Genomic DNA, 22,796 nt, shown 5'->3' on the forward strand with positions numbered 1-22,796 from the left:
TTTTTACCTATTGTATATGTTACACATACAAGTAATTCCTATTATGGCGTCTATTCATACAGCTACGTATAATAATCACGCGCCCGTCATGTAAAAAATAAAGGGAATTAGTTTCATTGGTCCACCAATTGAAATACAAAATGAAAAAAAGAGTAATGCTCACAATGTAACGTATGTATGTATCCCAGTTAACAGGTAATTCATAAAGATATGTCACTTCACAAATCACTATTTACCAAACACATTACACACAGTACACGGACGATAGTATACTGGCACATAGTATAATCAAAATAATCTGGCCGGAGCGCCTCTGCGGGGGTAGTAGACCCAGCCGTCAGCAATGGGTTCGGTTATCTTTCGAGCACCATCACCGAGCCAATTCAATATAATTTTTGGTCAGCGAGTGAAAGACGCTGTGCCACAAGACATAGTGGTTTTTCACTTCCTCTGCTTGTGGTTGCCTTTCTAACACTTGAAGGCCACATTTCCGGGACAGGGAATGTGGCCTGGTTCTGTGTCGGCATCTCTCTCAGTGCCGACCCTCAACGGTGACACATTTTACGCAGTCAGAAGTTGATCTAAGGGTGGAGAGCAAATGGGGTATGTCAATGGCGGGATCGGGTAGAGAACGCTAACTCTTAGTGGTCGTTCACCTTACTGTGTAAGTAAAAATATTGTGTATGTGTTAATGAACAAGGAAATAACTTATATTTCTGTGGTGCGAGGCTTCTTTTACATCCTAATACAAGGAATACATAATGGCACACAATTGCAATTGCACAATATAATTGGTGTACATGATTGATAATTACCTTGTCACAGAACACACAATAGAACACATAACAAAAAGAAGAAAATTCACAAATCTAATTATATGCTGCTGAACAATCAGGTTGCACGCTGTCAGAGAAGAACGCAGAAGAAGAGACTTCTGTCTGCTACATAGCACCCAGCTTGAGGAGAAGTATATTTATCAGTGGCGATCGTATATTTTTGCCTCCATTGTGCCTTCAGCCAAAAGCCAATAAATGAAGCATGGTTTTTCTTGGCCCCACCTAGAATAAAGTTATAAAAATTAAAGAGAAAAAAAAATTAAAGAGATGAAAGTTGTTATTTCTGGAGTTCTACCAAGGACTTCCACGTCAGGGTTAGCATCATTATTAGCAGTAATTTTCTAGACACGACGAATATTTGGGGGTTCTTTCCATTGAGCAGTCAAGTTCAGATCAATTTGGCTTGGGTTGGAAGCACCTGAAAATTAAGAGAATAAGTACAGTATAAAAATGGAACGATTGTTTTACATTTTATATTAAATACACAAGTAATTCCTATCGTGGCGTCTATTTATAAAGCTACATGTAATAATTACGCCTTCACTCCATTATGTCAAAAATAAAGGGCATTACTTACATTTGTTCACCAATTTCAAAATAGAATATGAAAAATAGAATAATGCTTAGAATTTAAAGTGTGTATGTACCCAACTAATAAGGTAATCCATAAAGGTATGTCACTTCACAAATCACTATTCGCAAAACACATTCCAGTCGTCAGAGACGAGTTGAGTTGCTCCGGCCGTAAGGAATGGGGTAGCAGTTCCAGTCTACAGAAAAAGGGAGGTATGCTCCAGCCGTCAGGAAGAGGGGGAGATCGTTGTTTGGGCACTTCTTTTGCTTGTGGTAGCCTTTTGGACACTTGAAGGTCCGGGCCAGGGAATGCGGCCTAGTTCTGCAGTGACGTCTCGCTCAGTGCCGGTTGTAAACGTGACACAGTTGACGCTGTCAGGAGTTGTTGATCTATGGGTAGAGAGAAGATGGGGTATGTCAATGGCGGGATCGGGTAAATAACGCTAAAAAAGAAAGTGGCCGTCTAGCTTACTGTGGCATCGCAACGCCAGCGAGCATTCGTCCATATCCTGCAGAACTTATCAAAGTAAGCCATTTCCACCGAATAGTACACCTTCTCGTCCTTAACGACTCGGCTTTTGTCCTGCGTTAAAAAAGTCGGTTAGTCTCGTCAAGAAATTGATCGTTTCGGCTTAATGGTGTTACGTAATCCCCGTCGGCCGAAGTTGTTATGTTGAAGTAGACGTTTGGTTTCAACGTTTCGGCCTTCTTCCAGGAGTTGGCTTCCAGTTTGCAGATGTCATCGACAACACCATCTATGGTACTATCCGGCGCAGGGTCACTTGCTGTCGGCTAACTGAACTGAACGGAATCCTCGGATGTCGACGTTTCAGTCAGACTCAACCAACAAGCGAGACAAGGGATTCACCTCCGTGTTTCCAGCGGGTTTGTTGGTGGTTATTATCGTCGTTTGCCCAACGGCCCGTCTCGCTTACAACAATAGAGTTGCAAGTCCTTTAAATGAAAGTTGAACTTAAGATGATATTTCTTCCAGTTCGTATGATCTTTCAGTGTTCTTCTAACCGCTGGTTTTCCTCTGAGATATTTGGCTTATTATCACGGGGATGAGACAGTGTGATATAGCTGTAAATTTGCCACTCAACCATTTGCGAAAGATGGCGGAGACATCGCGCAAGAATAAAAAAAAGTGTTACTTTGAGGTGCTGACTTTTTGTAAAAGTCTTGTTCGCCCGACGTAGAACAGGTCTCTGAAATCACGCAATTCAAGCTAGAGTAATTTTGACAAATCAGAAACAAAATTGGAAAAAAAAAGTAATAAATATACATTCATCACCAAGTCATTCCATGTTATGAATTGGCCCGGCATTGTATGAGTCTGGCATAAGACGCTAGTAAACGACCCAAGGAATTGAAGAAAACACATTTAAAAATCTTTTATCACGGCCACACAGCGGGCTTTCTCGCCTACAAGAAATTTTAGGAAGAAGGCAATAGAAAAATTCTTCTTTAAAGATTTTATTTTGAAATCCAGTTAGGATGGAATGTGATAGTTTTAAACTTTCATAATAAAACTTTGATTTCTATTAATTGAAAAATGAATTGGCCTTAATGTTCTCTAGGAGAACACCTTCTATCAACTTCATGAAAAGGTCCATGCCGTAGATAATAGCGACGACTCATATTAATATAGCTGTATATTAAAGTGAAGTATCATTTTCTTATTTCATTAATCAGTATTTTCTTTAATTTGTGAAACTCTTTCGTAAAAAAAATTATTTAATTGCACTTAATTGCAATTAAGTCTAAAGTTTAGTATTTAAATATAGTATAAAACCAGAATCAAAGGAACAGGAAATAATGGGATGGAATAATGATAATGAAACTAAACAGCATTTCACGACGTTTAAACAAACTAAGATGAAGTCAACAAGTCATTTATCATCATTAGGAGAAAATCTATAGCACAGAAGTACTTGGATTTTGGCGTTTAACTATTAGCAATAAGTGAAGCTGCTATAGCAGCTAAATGGAGTGCATTTTCTCAGCTTGAATTACCTTTCTTACGCAACTGAATTTGAATTCTTTTACAAAACGAAAAAGTTCTTCTTTCTTAGCTTTCTATTCTTTATAGCGTTCTTCTTCTTGATCCTACCGTTTCTTCTCTTTGCACTCTCTCTTTCTCTTCGCACCATTGCTTCCTCGAAGTAATCTTCAGTTTTTATTTTCCTTCTTTATTTCAAAGTTCTTCTTTCCATTTCAGGGTCGTCTCAATCTTCAATTTGAACAACATCGTTCTGATCCTATTTAGGAAATACTTTGTTATAAAAATTAATTGCATAATTGTGTTGTAGAAACATAAGTGAAAGTTAACACAAGTTAGTGGTGTTCGAAAAACAACGAGAAATACTTTAAGGTTTAAGCCACGCTAGCAAGCCCCATTTTCTCTGATATGTTTAAGAAAAATTACCTGTCTTTTGCCGCATCGTGGAAGGCCTCGTAGATCTTCCAGGGCTTTGTATTTATTTATTTATTTATTTTTGGTGTCCTGAAAATTTATTTGTACTTCTTGTTTTCTTCTTGGAAGGTTATTGTATTTTTCCTGTACTTTTACACCGCTATATTGATGTCATCCAGTTTTAATCAATTTCTATGCGATATTTTTAAAAGAGGAAATTCTGATAACAAATTATTTCATATTATCGGTTGTAATATGTAAATCTCTTACGTCAGGCCAAAGCGCGAAATTTTTTCCTTGATTTTATTTTTTGGGTAGGCTACAAATAGAAACTCAGCTAACGACGGCAAGAAACTTGTCAATCATACAAATCAAAATCAATTGTTAAGATCATAAAAGCAACAGAAAAGAGAAAATGCAGGTTGGCCTGGTGAGGAGCGGCAAATTCGTTTAACATGTAAACTAGTAAAGCTTGTGATTGTGAGTGTCAAGGGGTTGAATGAGCAGAAGCAACGAGGTTGAAAGTACGAACAGCCTCTCACGGCTTAATGATTTTGGCACACTGCAGTGCTGTTGCGCCATACAAGTCGTAACCATCTAGAGTCATGTTAAGCTAAAAAGCGTCGTCTGGTGACGGGACGGCCATTGTAGGCTTTATAAAACAGGATAGTTAATATACATAAAAATAGACCGCATTTAAAAAATTTATCCCTTGACAGTATCGGAAGGATGGCGTTAAAAAACGATAACCTGTTCCATGTTGAACGTCTGTAAATTGATGGACTTCGGTAATTGACAAAGGACCTCTTTACTGCTGAGCGTCTGATTGAGGGACGTCGTTACGAAACGAGGAATTATTCCGATGACCATCGTCTGCAGTGTGTTTTACACTTCACACTTCACTCTCACACGGAATCCTAGCGTGTTTGGAGGGATTCTAAAAGATTAGAAAAATTGATCCGGGGTAAAAAAACTACAATTCGTAGATTTAATGGCAGCTTTTATTTGTGCAGCGTACTAGATCGCTTCTAATAATTTTCCGCTATTTCACGCCCTATGGGATGTATGAAAATCTTAATTTGCCAGGATCACTTCACTTCAATAGCCTTTCTAGCCGCAAATCCGACCCGTCGAGGCCAAATAGAACCAGTTAATATAATCTTCGACTCCTTGAACGCTTGTGTCACATTGGATCCGCCGTCATCCGCCTCCCACTAGGTAGAACTGATACATATAGAAAGAAAGACACACCAAACTTGAACTATGTCATGTTACGGATAGAAATGGTGTACCTGGAAGCCCAAAACGAGCAGAGTCAACGCTGCCAGGAAATGGCCAAGATGCGGGCCCAGCTCAAGGAGTCTCAAGAGCTGGCCCACAATACCAGACAGAGGCTGGAACAAGCCATGACTCACCAGAAGCCGTTGGATAACAGGCGCAGTATCACTTCGCCAATCTTGTCCGGTCGCAAATTGATTGGCGAACCCGAACAACAGCAGCACAACGGATCCTCATCTGCCAGGCAATTTCCTAGCGCCACGACGTCGACGTCGGCCACGGACCCGACGTCGTGCAAATACACAAACTACAAGACCACCGGCCGGTCCGGCACCGGCGCCACACGATAATTCGATAGTCCATGGGTAAGTTTGTGGAATTATGTTATTATTTCGTTTTGGGGTTTTGATTTCTCATCGGAATTTTTTATCGGGGAGGGTAGAAGAATAAAACAAAAAAATTATTTCAAAGTCGTAAAAAAATAGTTGGTGGTTAGGGAAACATTGGAAAATGGATACGTGCGTGACGCGTTGTCACAGGTGTGTGTATGTGTGATTTGTTGTGTGTATGCAAGGATGATGTGCGCAGCACCTGCCAGACCACGGCCACCGTTGCGTGTGACTCGGGAAAGGCACCCAGAACACCTTACAATTAAGAAATTGAATGTTTGGCTAGATAATGAAAAAATTTAGGCCGCCATTTTCCTTTATTAGACGGCGGACAGTCTTAACGAAACGGAAGAACAAAACTTGCATGGTCGTAGGGTAGGGTAGGGTAGCTCAATGTCGCAGCGTGCCGTTCTTTTCACACGCTACCCGAGTTCTTATTTTTTCTCTCGAACTATATTGCGCCACTAATAAATAATTAAATTTCATAATTAATGGACGCAGAAATCGTTGCGTTTTTTAATATCCAACTAAGGCGTTTAGAATGTGGGTGGGATTTAAAAAAAATGGCATCAAGTCCAATGTATTTTCCCATGGAACGAAATGGCATTGAACGGAATGACAAGACGGAATGACATGGATTACATGACGGAATGACATGACCGGATTACAATGACTCCATCTTAATTATATTTCCTCTCCCTCATCGTACTCTTCTTCGATCTCCTCTCCCTCATAATATTCTTCCATCTCCTCTCCCTCATTTTCTTCTTCTGCCTTCTCCTCTCCTTCTTCATCACTTTCTTCCATCTCCTCTCCTTCTTCATCACTTTCTTCCATGCCCTCTCCTTCTTCATCATCTTCTTCCATCTTCTCTCCTTCTTCATCATCTTCTTCCGTCTCCTCACCAGGGGCAGGGCCAGGTCCAGGTATGTTGACTTGACTTTTACGATAGTCAATATGACGGACCAGGCGTGCAGTCGCTTCTATTGGGGAATTTGAATTAAGTCAGGTTTTTCTTTAAATTGTAAAATCACTTACCTTCACACATTCCGTAGACGTATCCATATACGTTTGGTTCCGTAGAAATCGGAAATTGTGGGGAATTCTTCGGATTATACTGTTTCCCTATTTCGAACAATTCCTCACCAGTACACATAGCGAAATCTTGATTGACTCCAGTACCATATTTGTTCATGAATACAATTTCAACACCGGAAGCCATGAAAATAACACGGCCCGGTTCAATTTCTCCATCGCGTAGTTGTTGCAAATTGTGAACCTAAATTAAAAAAGTGACATTGAAAAAATGAAATGAAAAATTTGGTTAAAATGTGGTACTCACGTGATTTGAAATTTTACCATTCAAATCTCCAGGTGAGTTCGACATATAGCCAAACATTGCATTTTTGTATCCATTGTAAAAGTAAAAGATGTTTGCTATGTTGCATCCTGTCACATGGCTGTTAATGCCCCCGTCGTTCAAATGCACGTGGCAATCCGACAATCTTGCCAATATAGATCCGGATATCCCTACTTCCTGTACAACATGGATGTCGTATTCCAAGCCTGTTTTTACCTTGAAGAAGTCAATTATTTTCCTAAAAAATAAAATTTTATTATAGTAATACAGTGAATTTATATTTATTTTATCGGATTCCGCTTTTCCCTAATTCGATTTTCCCTTATTTGCTTTCCTGCTGACATCTGTTTTCGAAGAACAGTTGATTGATATTCTAGCGCATTCTGTTATCAAATAATCATTCTTGTTTTTTTTCTCTCTCAAATGTTCGATTTCCAGATTGGGAAAATGCCCAAATTCGTTCGCGTCAAGCTGATGCAGGTGGATTTCAGCGCCCAGTTACCCGCCCGTTATCCCTACTGTGACGGTTCCATCAAGAAGCTATCGCAGGTGCCGGTAAGTTTCTCTTTTCATCTGATCTGTTAAGTCGTATTTCCTTACGTACCGTCCGTTTTCCCCCCATCTTTCTTTTTGTTTCGCCCGTCGCAACTTTTGTATTCACTTACAACATCTGGCCAGTTGATTGAAAATAGTTTTCCCAAGTCGAGTATAAAGTCTTTGCCAGCCAACTGCCACATCACGTGGAAAGCAGAAAAAGGACAGCGGCCGTTAGAGTAGTAGTGAACCAGCGTCATTCGTTTCGATTCTTTTTCACCGGGAAACCTTTTTATTTTATTTCTCCGTTATATTTTTCTCTCTTGTTTTATTAACTCGGTGGAAACCAGCCCAAAAAACTATAGTCTAGACAAAAAAAAAGAGATATGATCCGATGTTGGCAATCCTGTAAAAAGAAGACTGGAGATGGAGAGAGATAATCAAGAGCTTTCATGCTAAGAATATGACAAGAGGATCAGTGATTGCTCGAGTGAACAATTCAAAAGCTGTTTTGCCAAGGCTAGAAAACGTCGTGATTGTTATTTTCCTTCTCCATTTCTCATACGAAAAACAACACATGTAACACACATTTAAGCAAATAAGTCTGCTGCTGGACACACAGTGTATGTCCAGCAGTCGTGGTTTTTTGTTGGACTAGACCGCGGACGTTTTGTTTACTCCTTGATAACAGGATGCGCTTTGCTGGTTTGACATTCGAGTCGCAGTGCGTGGCAGACGCGCACACACGTACTTTATTATGTACCGATTGACTGGGAATGTCGTTCCTGCAGAATTTCACCGAGTTATGAAGCGAAGAATGCACAGCACGCGCGCTGTGAGCGCTGCTTTTCCACCCCGTTTGGAGCATCGGCAACTTTTCGGTTGATCTACCCTACACTTTAGACGTGATATGTGACAATCGCATTTTCTACTCGCTCGGGTTGCAAGTGTGGCAGGGTGGGGTTACTTTTGCTTCGCCTTCGCAGTCGAATTTGATTCACAGTTGCTTAAAAAAGGAGCCCCAGTCGATTGAGCAATAAACAACTCGTGTGTAGCGCCGATTTTTGAGTCGCCTCGGTTGCCATCAGCAACCCGATACTGCGGTGGGTCGAATTTTCTGCACGAAATATAGAATCAACTTTTTGAGGAAGCGGGCATCTAAACGTTATGGTATTAAATGAGAGTCGACATTGTGCAGAACGACCAGCAGAATCAGGTTAGAAATGAATTCGATACTCTATCGTGTTTGTTATTTTGCGTTTCCTATAGCTAGGCGAGTACGACGACTGGGATATCTGCGACTTTCTTTTATACTTGGTTTCACCGATTTAATGACTTGGCTGATGACTGTCAGATTGCGCCGAGCGTCTCGTCACAACTCGCGGAGAGACTTTCTGTGTTTTCTTTCTTCCTCTCATTGTTCCCTTTGATTCGACTTGTTACGAAAGAAGTTCCGAAGAGTTAGTTATAGAACTCTCTAGCTCTAATCTCTCTATCCTATACGTGTATGTATACGCTGGTAGCATCTCACGAACACACGCACGGTGGCGAGGATGTCAAAGCCGACATATCCAAAACTCTGCGAGAGTGAGATAGAGAGAGTTGCTCTGCGCACAAAATTTGCGGAAGTCAAGTGTTCCGAGTCTCCTCTAGACTATCGCCCGCCCCAAACTGGCAGTGCCATATGTTGTGTTATTTTGCCCTTCTTCCCGCGACCGCTAGATGTCGTGCGGCGCTCAAGCGCTGAAGCTTGGAAGCAGCGAGCAGGAAGAAGGGCAGTCTGGTTTCGGCTGAGTCTGTAGAGAGAAGCTCTTTTCGCCTCGCTTAATACACTCCGTTAATTTACTTAATTAACTACCCGGATTACAACCTAACACCATATTTCAAAGATCAAGTTTCCTGCGTTCAGTTGAGAGAAGATTACAAACACCCCCCCCCCCCCCCCCCTTGCTGAGCAGGCGCCATCCACATAAAGATATATGGAGACTAACTATTCTCTCTACTTTGTAAACATTTGCTAGCGATATTTATGTTATCGGATATTTCAAATGGCTTTACCTTTCGTTTTTGATGATTACTTTTCTTAGTTGGTCAAACTTCGATTTGGGAATTTTGATGTTTCCGGAACTACGGGAGACTAGAACTACGAAGAACGTTGGTCTAGTCGATCTAATTTTCTTCAGTTTTGTGAGTGTCCAGGTAGTATTCAGTGATGTGATTGGCGGTGTTCCGTTTTCGTTATGTGTTCGGTGTGAACAATTTCCGCAAATTAAGCTCTTCACGCCAAGGTTCCTGGTTCCGCCTAGATGTCCTGGGTGTTGACAATTGACACCGGATGGTTCTTTTAGGATTTCGATGTTGGGCAGTACTCCTCCTTTAGTATCAGCGAAGCCACTACTCTTTGCAGGCGCCGTTGTAATCGTAGCATTTTCACCTGTCACTTTAATATAAAAGAGAAACTTTATATTAAACTACATATTATTTTATACTAACTTTTTATTAACTTTTATTTTTTTATGAATTATTTTTATCCAACATAAGGGGGGGAAGAATTTGGCCCTGGCAGTCATGTTTATATGTGCACAGCTATCGCCAAAAAATCCACAAAGAAATTCCAACAATCCATCAAAAACTACAACTGCATGGCTCATGACTTTCTTCTTATCTTCTTTTGTATTTTCTTTATTCATAATGACAGATAATTCGGCGTGAGACGTTGCAATCGCTGATATCTGCCGCTAGGATCTAACGAACTTGTCATGAGAGCCCGCGACGCTGTCTTCCACCTGGCTTGCTCCACTTGCGCTGCCTGCAACCAGGTATAAACAATATGCAACATTGCGCAATCAAATTGTATTTCAACATTTTTTTTTTGTGTTTCTGAATGTGCTGCAGCTGGGCAAAGGGGACATTTTCGGCATGCGGGACAGAATCATCTACTGTCGACTTCACTACGAGATGCTCCAGCAACCATCGACGCTGACGTAATCTCACCAATCGCATCAGCACGGTCTCCTCATGTCTCACCCGGCGCAGGGCAACAAAAACGGACTGATGGGCACTCTCGACGGCCCGTGTGATCTCTCATCTTACGGACGACACCAAGGGTTCTTTCCGCCATCCGGCTTTCATCACCCGCATTTGATGCCGCAGAAATTGGTCAGCCTCAGTCAGCACATGATCAACATCCTCTCCTCATCGGGCGTTGAACCGGTCAACGATTCGTTCTATTCGTCCGGCAGTGTTGGCTCTCGTCCATTCCAGCAACAACAGCAATAACAACAACAGCAACACCAACAACGGCAGGGGTGGTGGCGACGGCAGGTCGACGGGCAATCATTCCAATTCGACCATCCTGGGCCAACAACAACACCTGAACGCGGCCATTCTCAGGCTACTCACTACCGGAATTGGTTAGTTTCAAATTTTATTCGCGGGCTATTATTACATGCTTTTCGTAAGCGACGGCCAACGGGAAACTGATAATGTTTAACAAACGCGTATACGGGGACATGCGTGACAGCTCTGAGGAGGCAATCGTGAGGGGAGTAGGGACTATGTCACGACGACATCCAACGCAGGTGGAATTCATTTACATATTCCAACATGAGAGTTGGAAACTAGTTTGGCGATGCCCAAGCCAAAACGCAGGGTTCGTTACTGGCCATCCATTTCAATTATCGGCTCATCAATCAGCTGACGCAAAATCTGCGTGTCGATCCGAAAGAAAAATTTAAAGAAAAAGAAATGGGCGTGTAACAATAAGAAAGAAAGAAATCAAACGAACGAATGTTAACCAACAGTGTCAACGATCTTGTCGACGATTAATTGCGCCCATTTCCCCCCCCCCCCCTTTTTTGTGAGTTGTTTCGAGGGGGAATTACTCGGCGCATTATGCATTGCCTGGTTATGACTTTTATCAGCAGACGTCTTTTCACGTAGTTTTCGTAATCGGACAAATAAAAAAAAGCTAAAAAAATCGGCGAGTGGACTAAGTCGAAGGATGTTGGATATGAACCCACAGCCCGAAGCTCTTAGAAACACGTATGCATCACCAAAAAAAATTCAACAATAAAATCACTTACTATGAAAGTCGAACGACATCAACAATGCTGAAGCACTATCACATTCACTTTTCTGATATGCTGCTTTAACCATATCGGCGTATTTGACTTTTGTCTTATTACAAATCACAATCTTCACATCACTGTGAATCTTACGAAAAATCACTTCCATTTTAGAAATTTCAAAATTTTTAAACGATTCAACCAGGATTTGTGCACAAAAAACTACACGAAAGAGCACGAGCTTAGCACGTGGAGAGAATGAGCTGATGAAACAGAACAATGATGAGAAAAACAGACGCACGCTTTTGGCGGTCTCAGGAACGCCTACAACATGCGCTCGTAGCGGGAACTCATTAAACATTTCCTATAATTTTTCTCCATCTTTTTTTAATTGGTTTTTCGAATGATTGTGATAATCAAATTATTTTGATTTATTTTAATATATATTTTCGTCTATTAGAGATATTTTAATGTATATTTTCGTCCATTACATTTATTTTTATATATATTTTTCGTCTGGTGAGCAAGGTACTTCGTCCGGGAATACAGTCCCGTACTGCTGGTGTGTAGAAAAGATTTTTTAAATGTCCGAGTCAAGTAGAAACTTGTCGTTTGTCGTTATTTCTTTTCATCTTTTCCCCCGTTACGTTTTCATCCGGTGATATCAGTGTGTTTGTTGGACCATCGAGTGGATGTCGTTGGTGTATAATATTCCCAAGATTACCTGCCTTTTTTATCCAACAAACAGAAAATCTCCACCACGAAGCGTGTGATAAATAGAATGGTTTGAAAATGAATCAACGACCGAAAACCCAATTTGGCTTGTAATTCCCATTTCTCCCGTTTCGATCCCGTCGTCGGTGTGTGTGTTTGTTGGTGTCTAAAACTTTGGTGTGTCCACTATATCGACCGTATTTGTTGACACTGATTTTGTCTGTGTGTGTGGGTCCGACCTTTCAAAACTTAAAGAAGCATTGTTTTGATTTTCTTTTATTTTTACCCCTAGAAGAGGCAAAAAAAACGGGTATGAGGAAACTGTTGTGTGGTTTGAAATTGCCAAAAGTGCCATTTCACTATGTCATTTGCGGTGGTGTTTCTCTCTCTCTCTCGTGCATTCTTTATTGCATTCGGTGGATAGCCTTGAGGCTCTACCATAACACCACAAGTAACATGGCTTTTGTCTGTGCGTGTGTGTGACTTTGTTCTTCCCCGAATTTATATTCCGAGTCTGTAGGGAAATGAGAGAATAACTAAACATGGAGCTCCACTTACGTCAAAAGTTTTTTTTTTTACTTTGGGGTGTTGGAGTTTATTAAAAAACTGTTTTGAGAAGAGAAAAATAAAGTGTGTTGTGGTGATCTTTGGTGATCTTGTGCTCCAAATTGTGGTGATCGTGAACTTTTGGCTATCGGCCTCGTCGCGGGGGACAAAACGCCGCGTGGAGCCATGTCCCTCTCCGTCGAGTACTGCGTCGTCTGCGGTGACAGAGCCTCAGGTGCGTGTCAATAATTAAATTGAATCAATCAACCGTAAAAAAAAATTATAATTTTTGACAAAAAATTTCAAATAGGGCGCCGTTATGGAGCCATCAGTTGCGAGGGCTGCAGCGGCTTTTTCAAGCGCTACATCCAGAAGCAGTTGGTATTCACGTGCCGCGGCTGGAAGGATTGCGAAGTGACCTTACACAACCGCAACCGGTGCCAGTACTGCCGACTCCAGAAATGTCTCTCCATGGGCATGCGAAGCAATTGTAAATAATTGTCCATAATATTCTTTTTCTATTTGGTCTATTTCACAATGAATTGTTTTGGGTTGAATGGACAATTGGCCGATTGGATAATTAACATTGCCTTGCATAATTAACAACCGACGCCACTAAAGAAAAGACTCCCATCGTTTATGATTCTTAAACAACACTGGCCATCATATTTTCCCCCGTGTTATTTGGAAGTTAATAGAGTTCTTCTATTGACACACATTGTTTAGACAAATCGACCGAGAATTTTAATTTTCCAAATTTATTTCAGTCAGCAGTCAGCAGCTTTTCGTCCCTTCAGATCCACATCCGGTCGCACACGGGCGAGCGGCCGTTCAAGTGCAACATCTGCGGCAACCGGTTCACCATCAAGAGCAACCTCAAGGTCCATTTCCAGCGCCACGCTCAGCGCTTCCCGCACATCAAAATGAATCCGCACCCGGTACCGGAGCATCTGGACAAATTCCACCCACCGCTGCTGGCCCAGCTGGACATGGACGAGTCGAAAATGTCGCCACCGCCGTCACCACCTCCGCCGTCGTCGACGTGCTCCGCCCATCACCACCACCATCACCACCACGGATTCCTCATGAATTCCGTCAAGTCCGCAACCAAGGTAGGACGCATTCTATCCGTTCCATCTCTCTTCTCTTCCTCTCTCCCGTGCTTACTGTGCCATTTTCACGCTCGGTCACACTCGCACACAGAAAAATCCTTCTCTCTCTTGGTGAATCTTTCACATCCTGCACGCAAATGTTAGATATTTCCATTACTTTGCAAAGGGTTTTACTTTTTTCGCCTCGTGTGTGTGTAGAGTAGACGATGAATCCACCCTGTACACCTTCCAGCCCCTGCAGGTGTGTTATATAGCGTGCGTGTCGTTTCGAGACGATCGATCAAATATACACACAGACGAGAGTAGGAAAAAAAAGGACTCGAAAGTTCAGGACTGGGAAGTTTATAATATGCTGGAAATTCTTGTTGATTGAACCCGGTTTGGGGGAGGGGGAGCGATGTATTTGAATGATTTTAAACGAGAACATGCCTATATTCAGTGAAATTGCCAGTTGTTTTTTTGGGGGTGGAGTCGGATCTATTAAAAATTATTATTATTCTAAAACGAGTTGAATTAATTTTTTATTTCTCTAGATGATTTGAAGAATGAACAGATGAATAGCGACTAATTGGAAATTATTGTTGAGGCACACCATTTTTCGATCCCGCTTTCTCTTCTTTCCGTCTCGTGGGAAATTAATGGGTCAGCGCACGACAATTTTTCTGTTGTCTGCCGGGGGGGAGTCTCTTTTCTTTTCTTTGTCGCGCCTGCTCCACAAATTTCTTGCTATTTTTATTTATATTGCGTGTATTTCTCGTCCAAAAAAATGATGTTTGTGTTTGTTTTGATTTCGAATCGAACCCGATGGCCAAAAAATATGAGAAGAAGGAACATTTACGTGATCTGATTATCGGTGGCCAACTTTGGGCCGAGAAGTTTTTATTTGAGTTTATTTTTCGTTGCGATGACATCGCAAAAGTGAGACAGGCTAAGCTTTTAAGGTTTTGATTATTATTTGTTTTTTTCCGTCGTCCTGTTGTCTTGTGTGTGTGTGGCGCACCGGTTTTTTCTTTCTGGTATGGGGGGGAAGGTTTGCGCATGTGAGATCTATTGATTTTCGAAAATAAAAAGAGGCAAGTTGCAATGTGTGTGTGTGTGTGGAAAAGAAGTAGCGTGAAACCCTTCTCACTTTGCTCACGGTGGAGCTCAAGGGAGGGTAGAAAATGAAGGAGGGGCAGACGAAGCCGAAAGCAAAGCCGCGGGATCCACCCGAGACGTTATGTTGTTCGTACTCTCTCTCTCTGTGTACACACTCGACCAGTAGGGACGGTTGGAAAAGGAGGAAAACAAGAAATATGAATGTCATTCGGATATATCCTTTTTTTAATTTTTGGGAGGGTGGGTGGATTATGTTATCGATGGCAACCAGAGTTTCTCTATTTCCGACACTTTGTGTGTGTCACGGGCACTTCTTTTTTTCTCTCTTTCCCTTTTACGATTATTATTTTTGAATAATAATCATAAAAGGGTTTTAATTATTTTTGTAATTATTCACTTAATATAGACGATGATGATGATTTTGTGCAACCCACAAAACGGGGCAAACGAAAGCCCTTTACAGCAGACCAGTTGTGGGCCATGCATGAAAATCTGACTGACGAGATAACAGATGTTCTTAAACATATCACTGCAGTGAATTTCTATACACCATTCGGCTGTTGGGGAAAAATGTTCGAACTATCTGGGACTAAGCGATTTCATGAAAGAGACATGACAAAATTTTTAATTGATTAGATTTTTTATACTGATTAGAAATGGTGTCACAGTTTCCCTGGGAAGCCTGGTCAATCGATGTATTTCTTATTCTTCTTATTCCCCACCGCCGTTTCATTATCAGGACTCTTATCTAAACCGTTGTATACTGGCGGTATAGACAGAAAGGGAAAGGTTAGTACCTATTGGATTTCTATAAGTAATGGGTATCTATTATGTTCCAATTACAGCTCTGGTAAAATATCGTTTTAACTAATAAACAATCAGCCGAAATTTCAGAAACTATTAAAGCAGTTATTGAAATGAAATGGCCAGTATACTTGTTCTCACGTGAAAATTTGCTCGAACCAGAGAAAATCATTCCTTGAAGAAGAACAATGACTTGCTAGATGATACGGAAATGCTTCCATTTTACGTTTCCAAAATAAGACTGAACAACACGATTTGAAAAATAACGAACTCCTTGTCCACGATGATAGCCTCGAGTTGGACGATACGGATATATGTTGCATTATTTTACAGCATTGTTAAGAGAGATGGTTTCACTACTAGTGATTAAAATATTAATTTATTAAAGACCCTATGTTAATATTATAGCTTTTCAGTCCCCCCCCCCAAAAAAAAAACTACTTCAAGAATTAAAAAGGCATTTTGTTTGGAAAATAATACTGAGCAAATAATGAAAAAGGCAAGCCGAAGTAAACAAATATCGTGGGATTGAAAATATTTTAGAAAGGATTTTGCGTTTTCATTTGCTGTTTGGCGAGTAATCAAAATCTTTTTGATTTTTTTAAAGATTTAATATATTATCGTTACATTAATTTATAATAAAAAATTCAATTCGAATAATGCCTGATGCAGTACGTAAACTATGCTAAACTAAAAAAAAGGAAAAAGCACACAGATTAACGAGGGATCCAGATATTCCCATCTCACTTGAAGGAAAACAGTACTGAAATGAGGGGTTTTTAAACGTTTCATCAAAGAAGATAAAAAAACAAGAAGTAATTTTTGCCATATTCTCAAAGTAACTTAAGTCACTGCATTACGAATTGAATTATTATAAATGTCCGAATTGCCATTTTCAGAAACTGTAAATCCGTCTTTACAATGAACGATTTTATGTGCGCAACGGACAACGTGTATGATTTACCCTTTTTGTTTGCTACAATGAACTACGACAAGGCGCTCCGTACAAGGGTATCTTCACAAAACGTTGTTTCAACAAAATGCATGCTGATGGAAACTGCGCATTGGATTGACAAAAAATTGCCAGAGTGATGGACGTTGGGCTTTCCAATTTTGTGGTCCGCATTCAGGTCCAAACTTATGCGAAACATTTATTGACGTTCTCGAGAAGGAATTTTCCAGAATTCAGAAAGTATGTCAACTTATCGGCACCTTAGAGAGACTATTTGTTGAATTCGTTGATGTAATGTTAGTGACGCCTAGCTCCAAATACCCATCCTCACCGCAACCATGATCGGTCAGATCTCCTTCCTAGCTTCTTGCTGGGAGTTTATGACGTAATATGAACAAGAGAAAACCACTTGCTGATCCAGGCAAACCATTGGGATGGGGAGGGGGGCAAGATGAATCATAAGATATAAGAACACACATTTTAAAAGTCAACATATACATAATTGTATGTGTAACGAACTAAGTGGCTTACGTTGACGAAAAAATAGCTCTTAGGTTAGGTTATGTTGCCCAATTTCAAATTTTGTAATCTGCTTATAACAATAGTTATAATGAAAAAATACTTTGTGAATTAGAATTTGTTGATACGTTTCTTTTTTCATGATTTCATCAATCCGATGTAACGGTAGAACTCCCTTCGAAGAAATCGCTCGCCAGCATAAAACAGATCCTCCGTATTTGCCTGTAGGAAAAATGCACTCATTGTTGTAGTGTTCGAACGTTGTTCTTCTAATAAATGTCCGCCTGTGCGATCCAAAATTTTCGAATTTTGTTTCATCTTTAAATAAGATTTTGTTCCATTGCTTGTCCATTCATTTGACGTGCTCTTCAGCAAATTTAAGACGTTTGCGAATGTTTACTTTACGGAGCAAAGCTTTCTTACAGGCCACTCGGCCAATCATGCCAAATCCAAGCAGACATCTTTTTACGGTGGACAAAGAAACTGGCTCATTAACAGATTGATCTCTTGTGTTAACACGGACAAACTTTTTCTGCGACTTCTTTTCGATAATAATTATAAATAACACGCTGATTTTTCTTATATTTTACGCTTAACAACACATTTAGTATTACGGCCGAGGACAAAATTTCCTTTTATCTCAAAACGTTATTAATATTGCACACACTCCGGCCTACAGTTTTAGAAGTCCGAAGAAAGGTAAAACCGCTCTCTCGGAAACTAAGAATTTCAATTTTCTCCAACGAAGTTAAATCACACGCTTTACCCATTTAAATTCCTTCTCCGGGACTTGTTTCCGCCACAATGCAAAAAAAAAAGTATAAAGCCTTTTCGGCTGTCAAAGGAATATAGAGAATGAAGTAAGGGAGATTTAAGTGGGATGGGTGAGATAACCAAGGTCGAATCAATCACCAGACTTGACAATGTCAAGTTGAAATCAGACAGATTTAATTATATTATTAGACAAAAGTGTAATGTTATACTTAAAACCCCGCCACTGAGTATCTCTTGTTGTTTGTAGTTTGCTGCGCCTCTGGTGACTCAATGATAAGTTTTGATTTTTGCTCCCTAACTTTTCAGTTAGCCAACTTCAAGGGATAGGGAAGGGTTCTAATAACATTAAAAGTTCTCTTACCAGGAATATGGGAAAGATAAACAGCAAGGGATTTTTAACTTCTTTAATTATTGAGCAGTTTACGTTTAAGTGAGGTTAGGATGAAAATGATAGATATCAGTCAATTTTTCAAAATTAGATTATTACCTGGAATTTCATGACTTTATTCTGCCTCGATCTGGATTCCGCTGACTCGACTGGATGCGGAGAGTAATATAAATTTGGAGCGGGGGCCTTCCAATTCTTCAGGATTTTCTTGACTGTGGTGTGTAGAAATCCTTCACGCCGTAGGTTCTAAAAGATATTGGTCAGTACATAACCGTAATCATAGCTTGGGAGGGTGTGACGAAAGTATTCAGCTGGTTGGTCATCAATCGGGGCTCAGTTAAGGAAATCTTTAGAGGAGGAGGTGAAAATCGTACGGATTGGAACTGGTATCCGTCAGTGAATAGAAATTCATCAACTCAGCCACCTGAAAGAGTATTGTGCTTAAAACTATGCCATTTTTGTGCATAACGCTTTCTTTTGATCCGGGGCAGCATAAAGAGATTTATTTACTGCTCGCACTCACGACTCCTTTGATCCTCCGAAGTATGGGGTCTCCGCTGGCTGAAAGAACCATACGACTCCAAGCGCTTTTAATTCCCTTACCAACACGCCGTCACCGTATAGTGTCTCATCGTCATCAGAAAGTCACTTGAATGGAAATATACAAGGACGTCCACTTAGACGTGGCAGACACCTCTTTCAGCGCATCCGTAAATGTGTGCATTAGTCGCAAGTCCTCACAATATTTTCCACATCTGAAAAAGACAATAATCTCCTTCAACCGCGCAATCTTGGATGCTCCCACCAGGTTCTTTCGTCGTTAAACACAGGATCGTCCCATTTAATGTAATTAACAAATAACCAACCAGCTTGATCTTGGCTTTTGTGGTAATCGAGAGGCAACAGTTGTTCAACCAATGAGTTGAACATTCCGGAAGCCTTAGACAAAAATCCCAATCGGATGTATTCTACACTAGTCACACGGAATCCTAGTGTGTCCGTGGAGGTATTCTAAAAGATTCCACTTTATCCGGGGTCGCCACCGAAACTGCAAGTAGTAGATTTATCAGCAGGTTCCCCGTCTGCAGACAGCTGGATTACTTCTAATAAATGACCTTTATTTGGCACCAGGTGTGTGGCATGAAAGTCTCCATCTGCCAGGACCCTCTAAACTCTAATTGCCTTTCTCGCCGCGTAATCAATTCGGCCGAGGCAAAATAGAGTGTCAGCGTTGATATTTTTTGAACTCCTTCGGCCGTTTCTGTCATATCAGGTCCGGTAGGTAGCACTGATGGCAAAATATAGAGAACAAGACACAGCAAACGTGACACTTTTGATTTCACAGAAGGAAATGGTCCCATTTTTTCGCAGGCCACACGAACCGGTGATACGGTCGATGGTTGTATATAAGACGGATCCAGCTAACATTGCTCCCCTAGTGGAACATGCTATCCCCTTCACGGAATCACCACATCTGAAAGAGGGTTCTGCAACGCGGATACAAAGTAACGAAATTATGTAAATACTTCCTCGAGATTTGGTGGCCAAATCAAACACATTATGTCTCCGACCATCCAGCAACCTTTGATAAGCTATAGTGAGGCAAGAAATATTTCTTTGGTTACTTACTGACTTACTCGGGCAAGGGACGTCGGTCGTTTCATTAATTTTGTTCCGTTATGGCTCGTTAGTAGTTCTCGTAGTAGAAAAAACGAAATATTAATTGTGTTCAGCGAATCATAACATGGTAAATCTTATTATAATGTTAGCTTAACCTAATTGATTTCTATTTTGATCATGTTGACAGATTAGCCCCTTGATAGATGAAAGGTGTGTCATTGTGGACAACAAGATTCAAATCGTCAATCATTTTTGACATTGCAATGTTGAAAAGTTCGTTTCTTCGAGATGGACACCAAAAAGTTTAAAATAGGTATTAGCAAAAGGTAGTAAATATAAAAATAACTTGATGCAATGCAATCGTCTAGTTAAATTTATTCAATGAATTGTGTAGCGATAAAATCTACAAAAAAATTTTATGAGCCATGGACCTTACCGTCAGATCGCTTTCTCTCGCTATTCTCCCCATTTCTTTTCACAACGTATTCAAACTGAAATTCTATATAATACATAAATTGAAATTACAAGTCAGATTCGTTAATTCGAGACAACAAATTTGCTGAAAATGAGTCCCGGGGAAATTTTTGTTTATATTTTGATAGAGCGATCTTGGGTTGTTGTATATTTGCAGTAAAAATATACAAGCAGAAAAAAAAGAAAATTAGTTAGGATAAAAACATTATTTTACCAATCGCATCTTTTTGGAGAGGATAAATTCTTTACACATAACCTCAAATGAATTACCCGAATCTAAAATACGGCTACAGCCAACGATTCAAACAAGTCGCCTAGTTCTTTAGACACTACACGGTGTAGTGTAAAGAAATACCGTTTGGCAGGTGTAGCTACACCTGCCATTTCTTTGTAATATGTTATTTAGTACATTATTTATTATGATTTAAGTGCAGTACGGTAAAGTTAGAAAATGCTATAGAACGGAATACCACTCAATTTTCGTGAAAGATTACATACAATGAATGAAATGTTCCGCAACATTTTAATATAAGTCCCTGCAAGTTGCACTAGAAAGTCGACATATTTGTCAAAGTTTCAAGGCTGAAAGTGTTTTCCCTTATATTTAGTCATTTCCCGTTATTCAAAAACACCCGTTTAAATATTTTAAAGACGAACTGGAGTTTTTGTGCAGTGCAGAGTTCAGTAGAATTTGTCAAAAGCTACAAAAAGAAAACTGGACTACGAAATTAATGAGGATATGAAACCGGCCAAAAGGCGAAGAGTAGCGAATGATAAATTAGAAAAAAGTTGAAAATTTAAATGGAGTTAATTACTACTTGAATTTGCACCCTCCCATCCCATCATAGATTGTAAGCTAATTCTGTTACCACTTCTACGTGGTTTACAGGACTTGGAAGCTATCCTGCAATACCAATTCTCGATCAAACTTGTTCTCCTTGATTTTATAACCCATTCTACCCAGGCAAATACTTGAGTGTGAGAAATGAGCGATTGGAATACTTGGCTGACTCAAAATTGGATAAATTCAAAAACAAAGACATTATGTTATAAAAAATCCTAAATGTCTGTGTTTCTTACCTCAAACATTCTGTTGTTTCTTCTCCTGTTTTTGCCTACCCTAGGGAAGTTTGATCCTAGAACGATGACGGAAATTGGCTACAGATCGCTATGCAAGGAAACTTCAGGAGCCCTGAAATATGGATTCCATAAATTCATTAAGAAAAATTTGGCAAATATCAAGTTACAAAAAATCAGACAATTTGTTGTCAATCAAGAGCGTTGTGGCCACACATTCTTGAAACAGGTGAGAGAAACTTCAAAAAAATATTTTGGGTCCATAATTTATTGGGGTAATCCTCAGAGAAAAATCTAGACATGGAGCCAACTGGTAAACCTACTAAACCTTCTAAACCTACTAAAACCGAAGTTCACCCATTTCATTTGCTCATCTAGTAAGTTTTAATCATTGTTGAATTCGTTGCCTTTAGCTATGTAGTTATTGGACCTTTATGTACCGTTTTCACAGCTACAATCAGGCATTTGGAGGAATTGGCTTCGACGCGTTGGGCCCAGATGAAGTCTGTTTTATCAGACAAGACGACAAGTGTCGGGTCCCAATTGGTTTAACGGCTGCTAAAGAGCAAAGTCCCTTGCTAATGCACGTCGAATCTCGAGTCAGTCTACCCGATCACGACTGGGTTGTAGCTGAAAGGCACAAGCTAATACCTTCTGTCTATGCTGGGATAAATATTCAGTCAAATGGATTAGTTAGATCGACAAGCAGTTGGGTATTCCGGCCGGACATATATCGCTATTAGATCCGGCAAGCACTCTTCGTCTACGGCATTTAGCCACGCTTTCGATTTCGAAAAGTTATTGCTTCTTCCCGAATTTGATTCGACAACTAAATCTGGAGAAGAACGTCTCGTCAAACCAATCGTCGTCTTCACTGTTGATGGTGGGCCAGACGAAAATCCCCGGTACCAGAAAGTTATTAAATTGCCATTCATCATTTCTTCAAGCACGACCTTGACACTTGATTCATAGCTACCAAAACACCGGGCAGAAGCGCTTTTAATAGGGTGGAGAGAAAAATGCCCCCCCCCCCCTTAAGAAAGGAATTAAGTGGTCTGATTTTACCAAATTATAACTTTGGAAGTCATTTAGACAATAACAGAGGTTAAACCATCGACTTAGATCTTGAAGAAAAGAACTTTGCCTTTGCAGGAACAGTATTAGCCGATATCTGGTCAAAAAGGGTTGTAGATAATTTTTCGATGGTTGCAGAGTATGTCAATCCTGGAACTTCTGAGCTACTGGAGGCAGAATTATTGAATAAA

At 40.3% G+C, this 22,796-nt stretch overlaps 2 protein-coding genes and 1 long non-coding RNA gene across 4 annotated transcripts; all 3 read left to right on the plus strand.

The window, feature by feature from the left end:
- The first annotated feature begins 9,951 nt into the window (after positions 1-9,951).
- On the plus strand, positions 9,952-11,802 carry LOC124208978. Its single transcript, XR_006880740.1, has 2 exons — positions 9,952-10,205; positions 10,282-11,802. It is a non-coding gene; the product is annotated as an uncharacterized LOC124208978 (long non-coding RNA).
- Positions 11,803-11,932: 130 nt separating this feature from the next.
- Positions 11,933-19,956, plus strand: LOC124208977 (nuclear receptor subfamily 6 group A member 1-B-like). The gene is made up of 3 exons (XM_046606846.1): positions 11,933-12,948; positions 13,024-13,203; positions 13,481-19,956. The coding sequence occupies exons 1-3, from the start codon at positions 12,900-12,902 to the stop codon at positions 14,026-14,028; spliced, it is 777 nt and encodes a 258-aa protein (XP_046462802.1). The 5' UTR covers positions 11,933-12,899; the 3' UTR covers positions 14,029-19,956.
- Positions 19,957-21,461: 1,505 nt separating this feature from the next.
- LOC124208990 lies at positions 21,462-22,531 on the plus strand. Of its 2 annotated transcripts, XR_006880743.1 has the most exons (3): positions 21,462-21,760; positions 21,818-21,908; positions 21,983-22,531. XR_006880743.1 is itself a non-coding variant. In XM_046606861.1 (2 exons), the coding sequence occupies exons 1-2, from the start codon at positions 21,832-21,834 to the stop codon at positions 22,272-22,274; spliced, it is 369 nt and encodes a 122-aa protein (XP_046462817.1). In that variant the 5' UTR covers positions 21,462-21,831; the 3' UTR covers positions 22,275-22,531. The 2 variants fall into 2 exon arrangements, 1 of the variants encoding a protein (XP_046462817.1); XM_046606861.1 differs by having other exon boundaries at positions 21,462-21,908.
- The last annotated feature ends 265 nt before the right edge of the window (positions 22,532-22,796 follow it).

Source organism: Daphnia pulex, chromosome 12 (genome assembly GCF_021134715.1).
Source record: "Daphnia pulex isolate KAP4 chromosome 12, ASM2113471v1".
NCBI classification, from domain to species: domain Eukaryota; kingdom Metazoa; phylum Arthropoda; class Branchiopoda; order Diplostraca; family Daphniidae; genus Daphnia; species Daphnia pulex.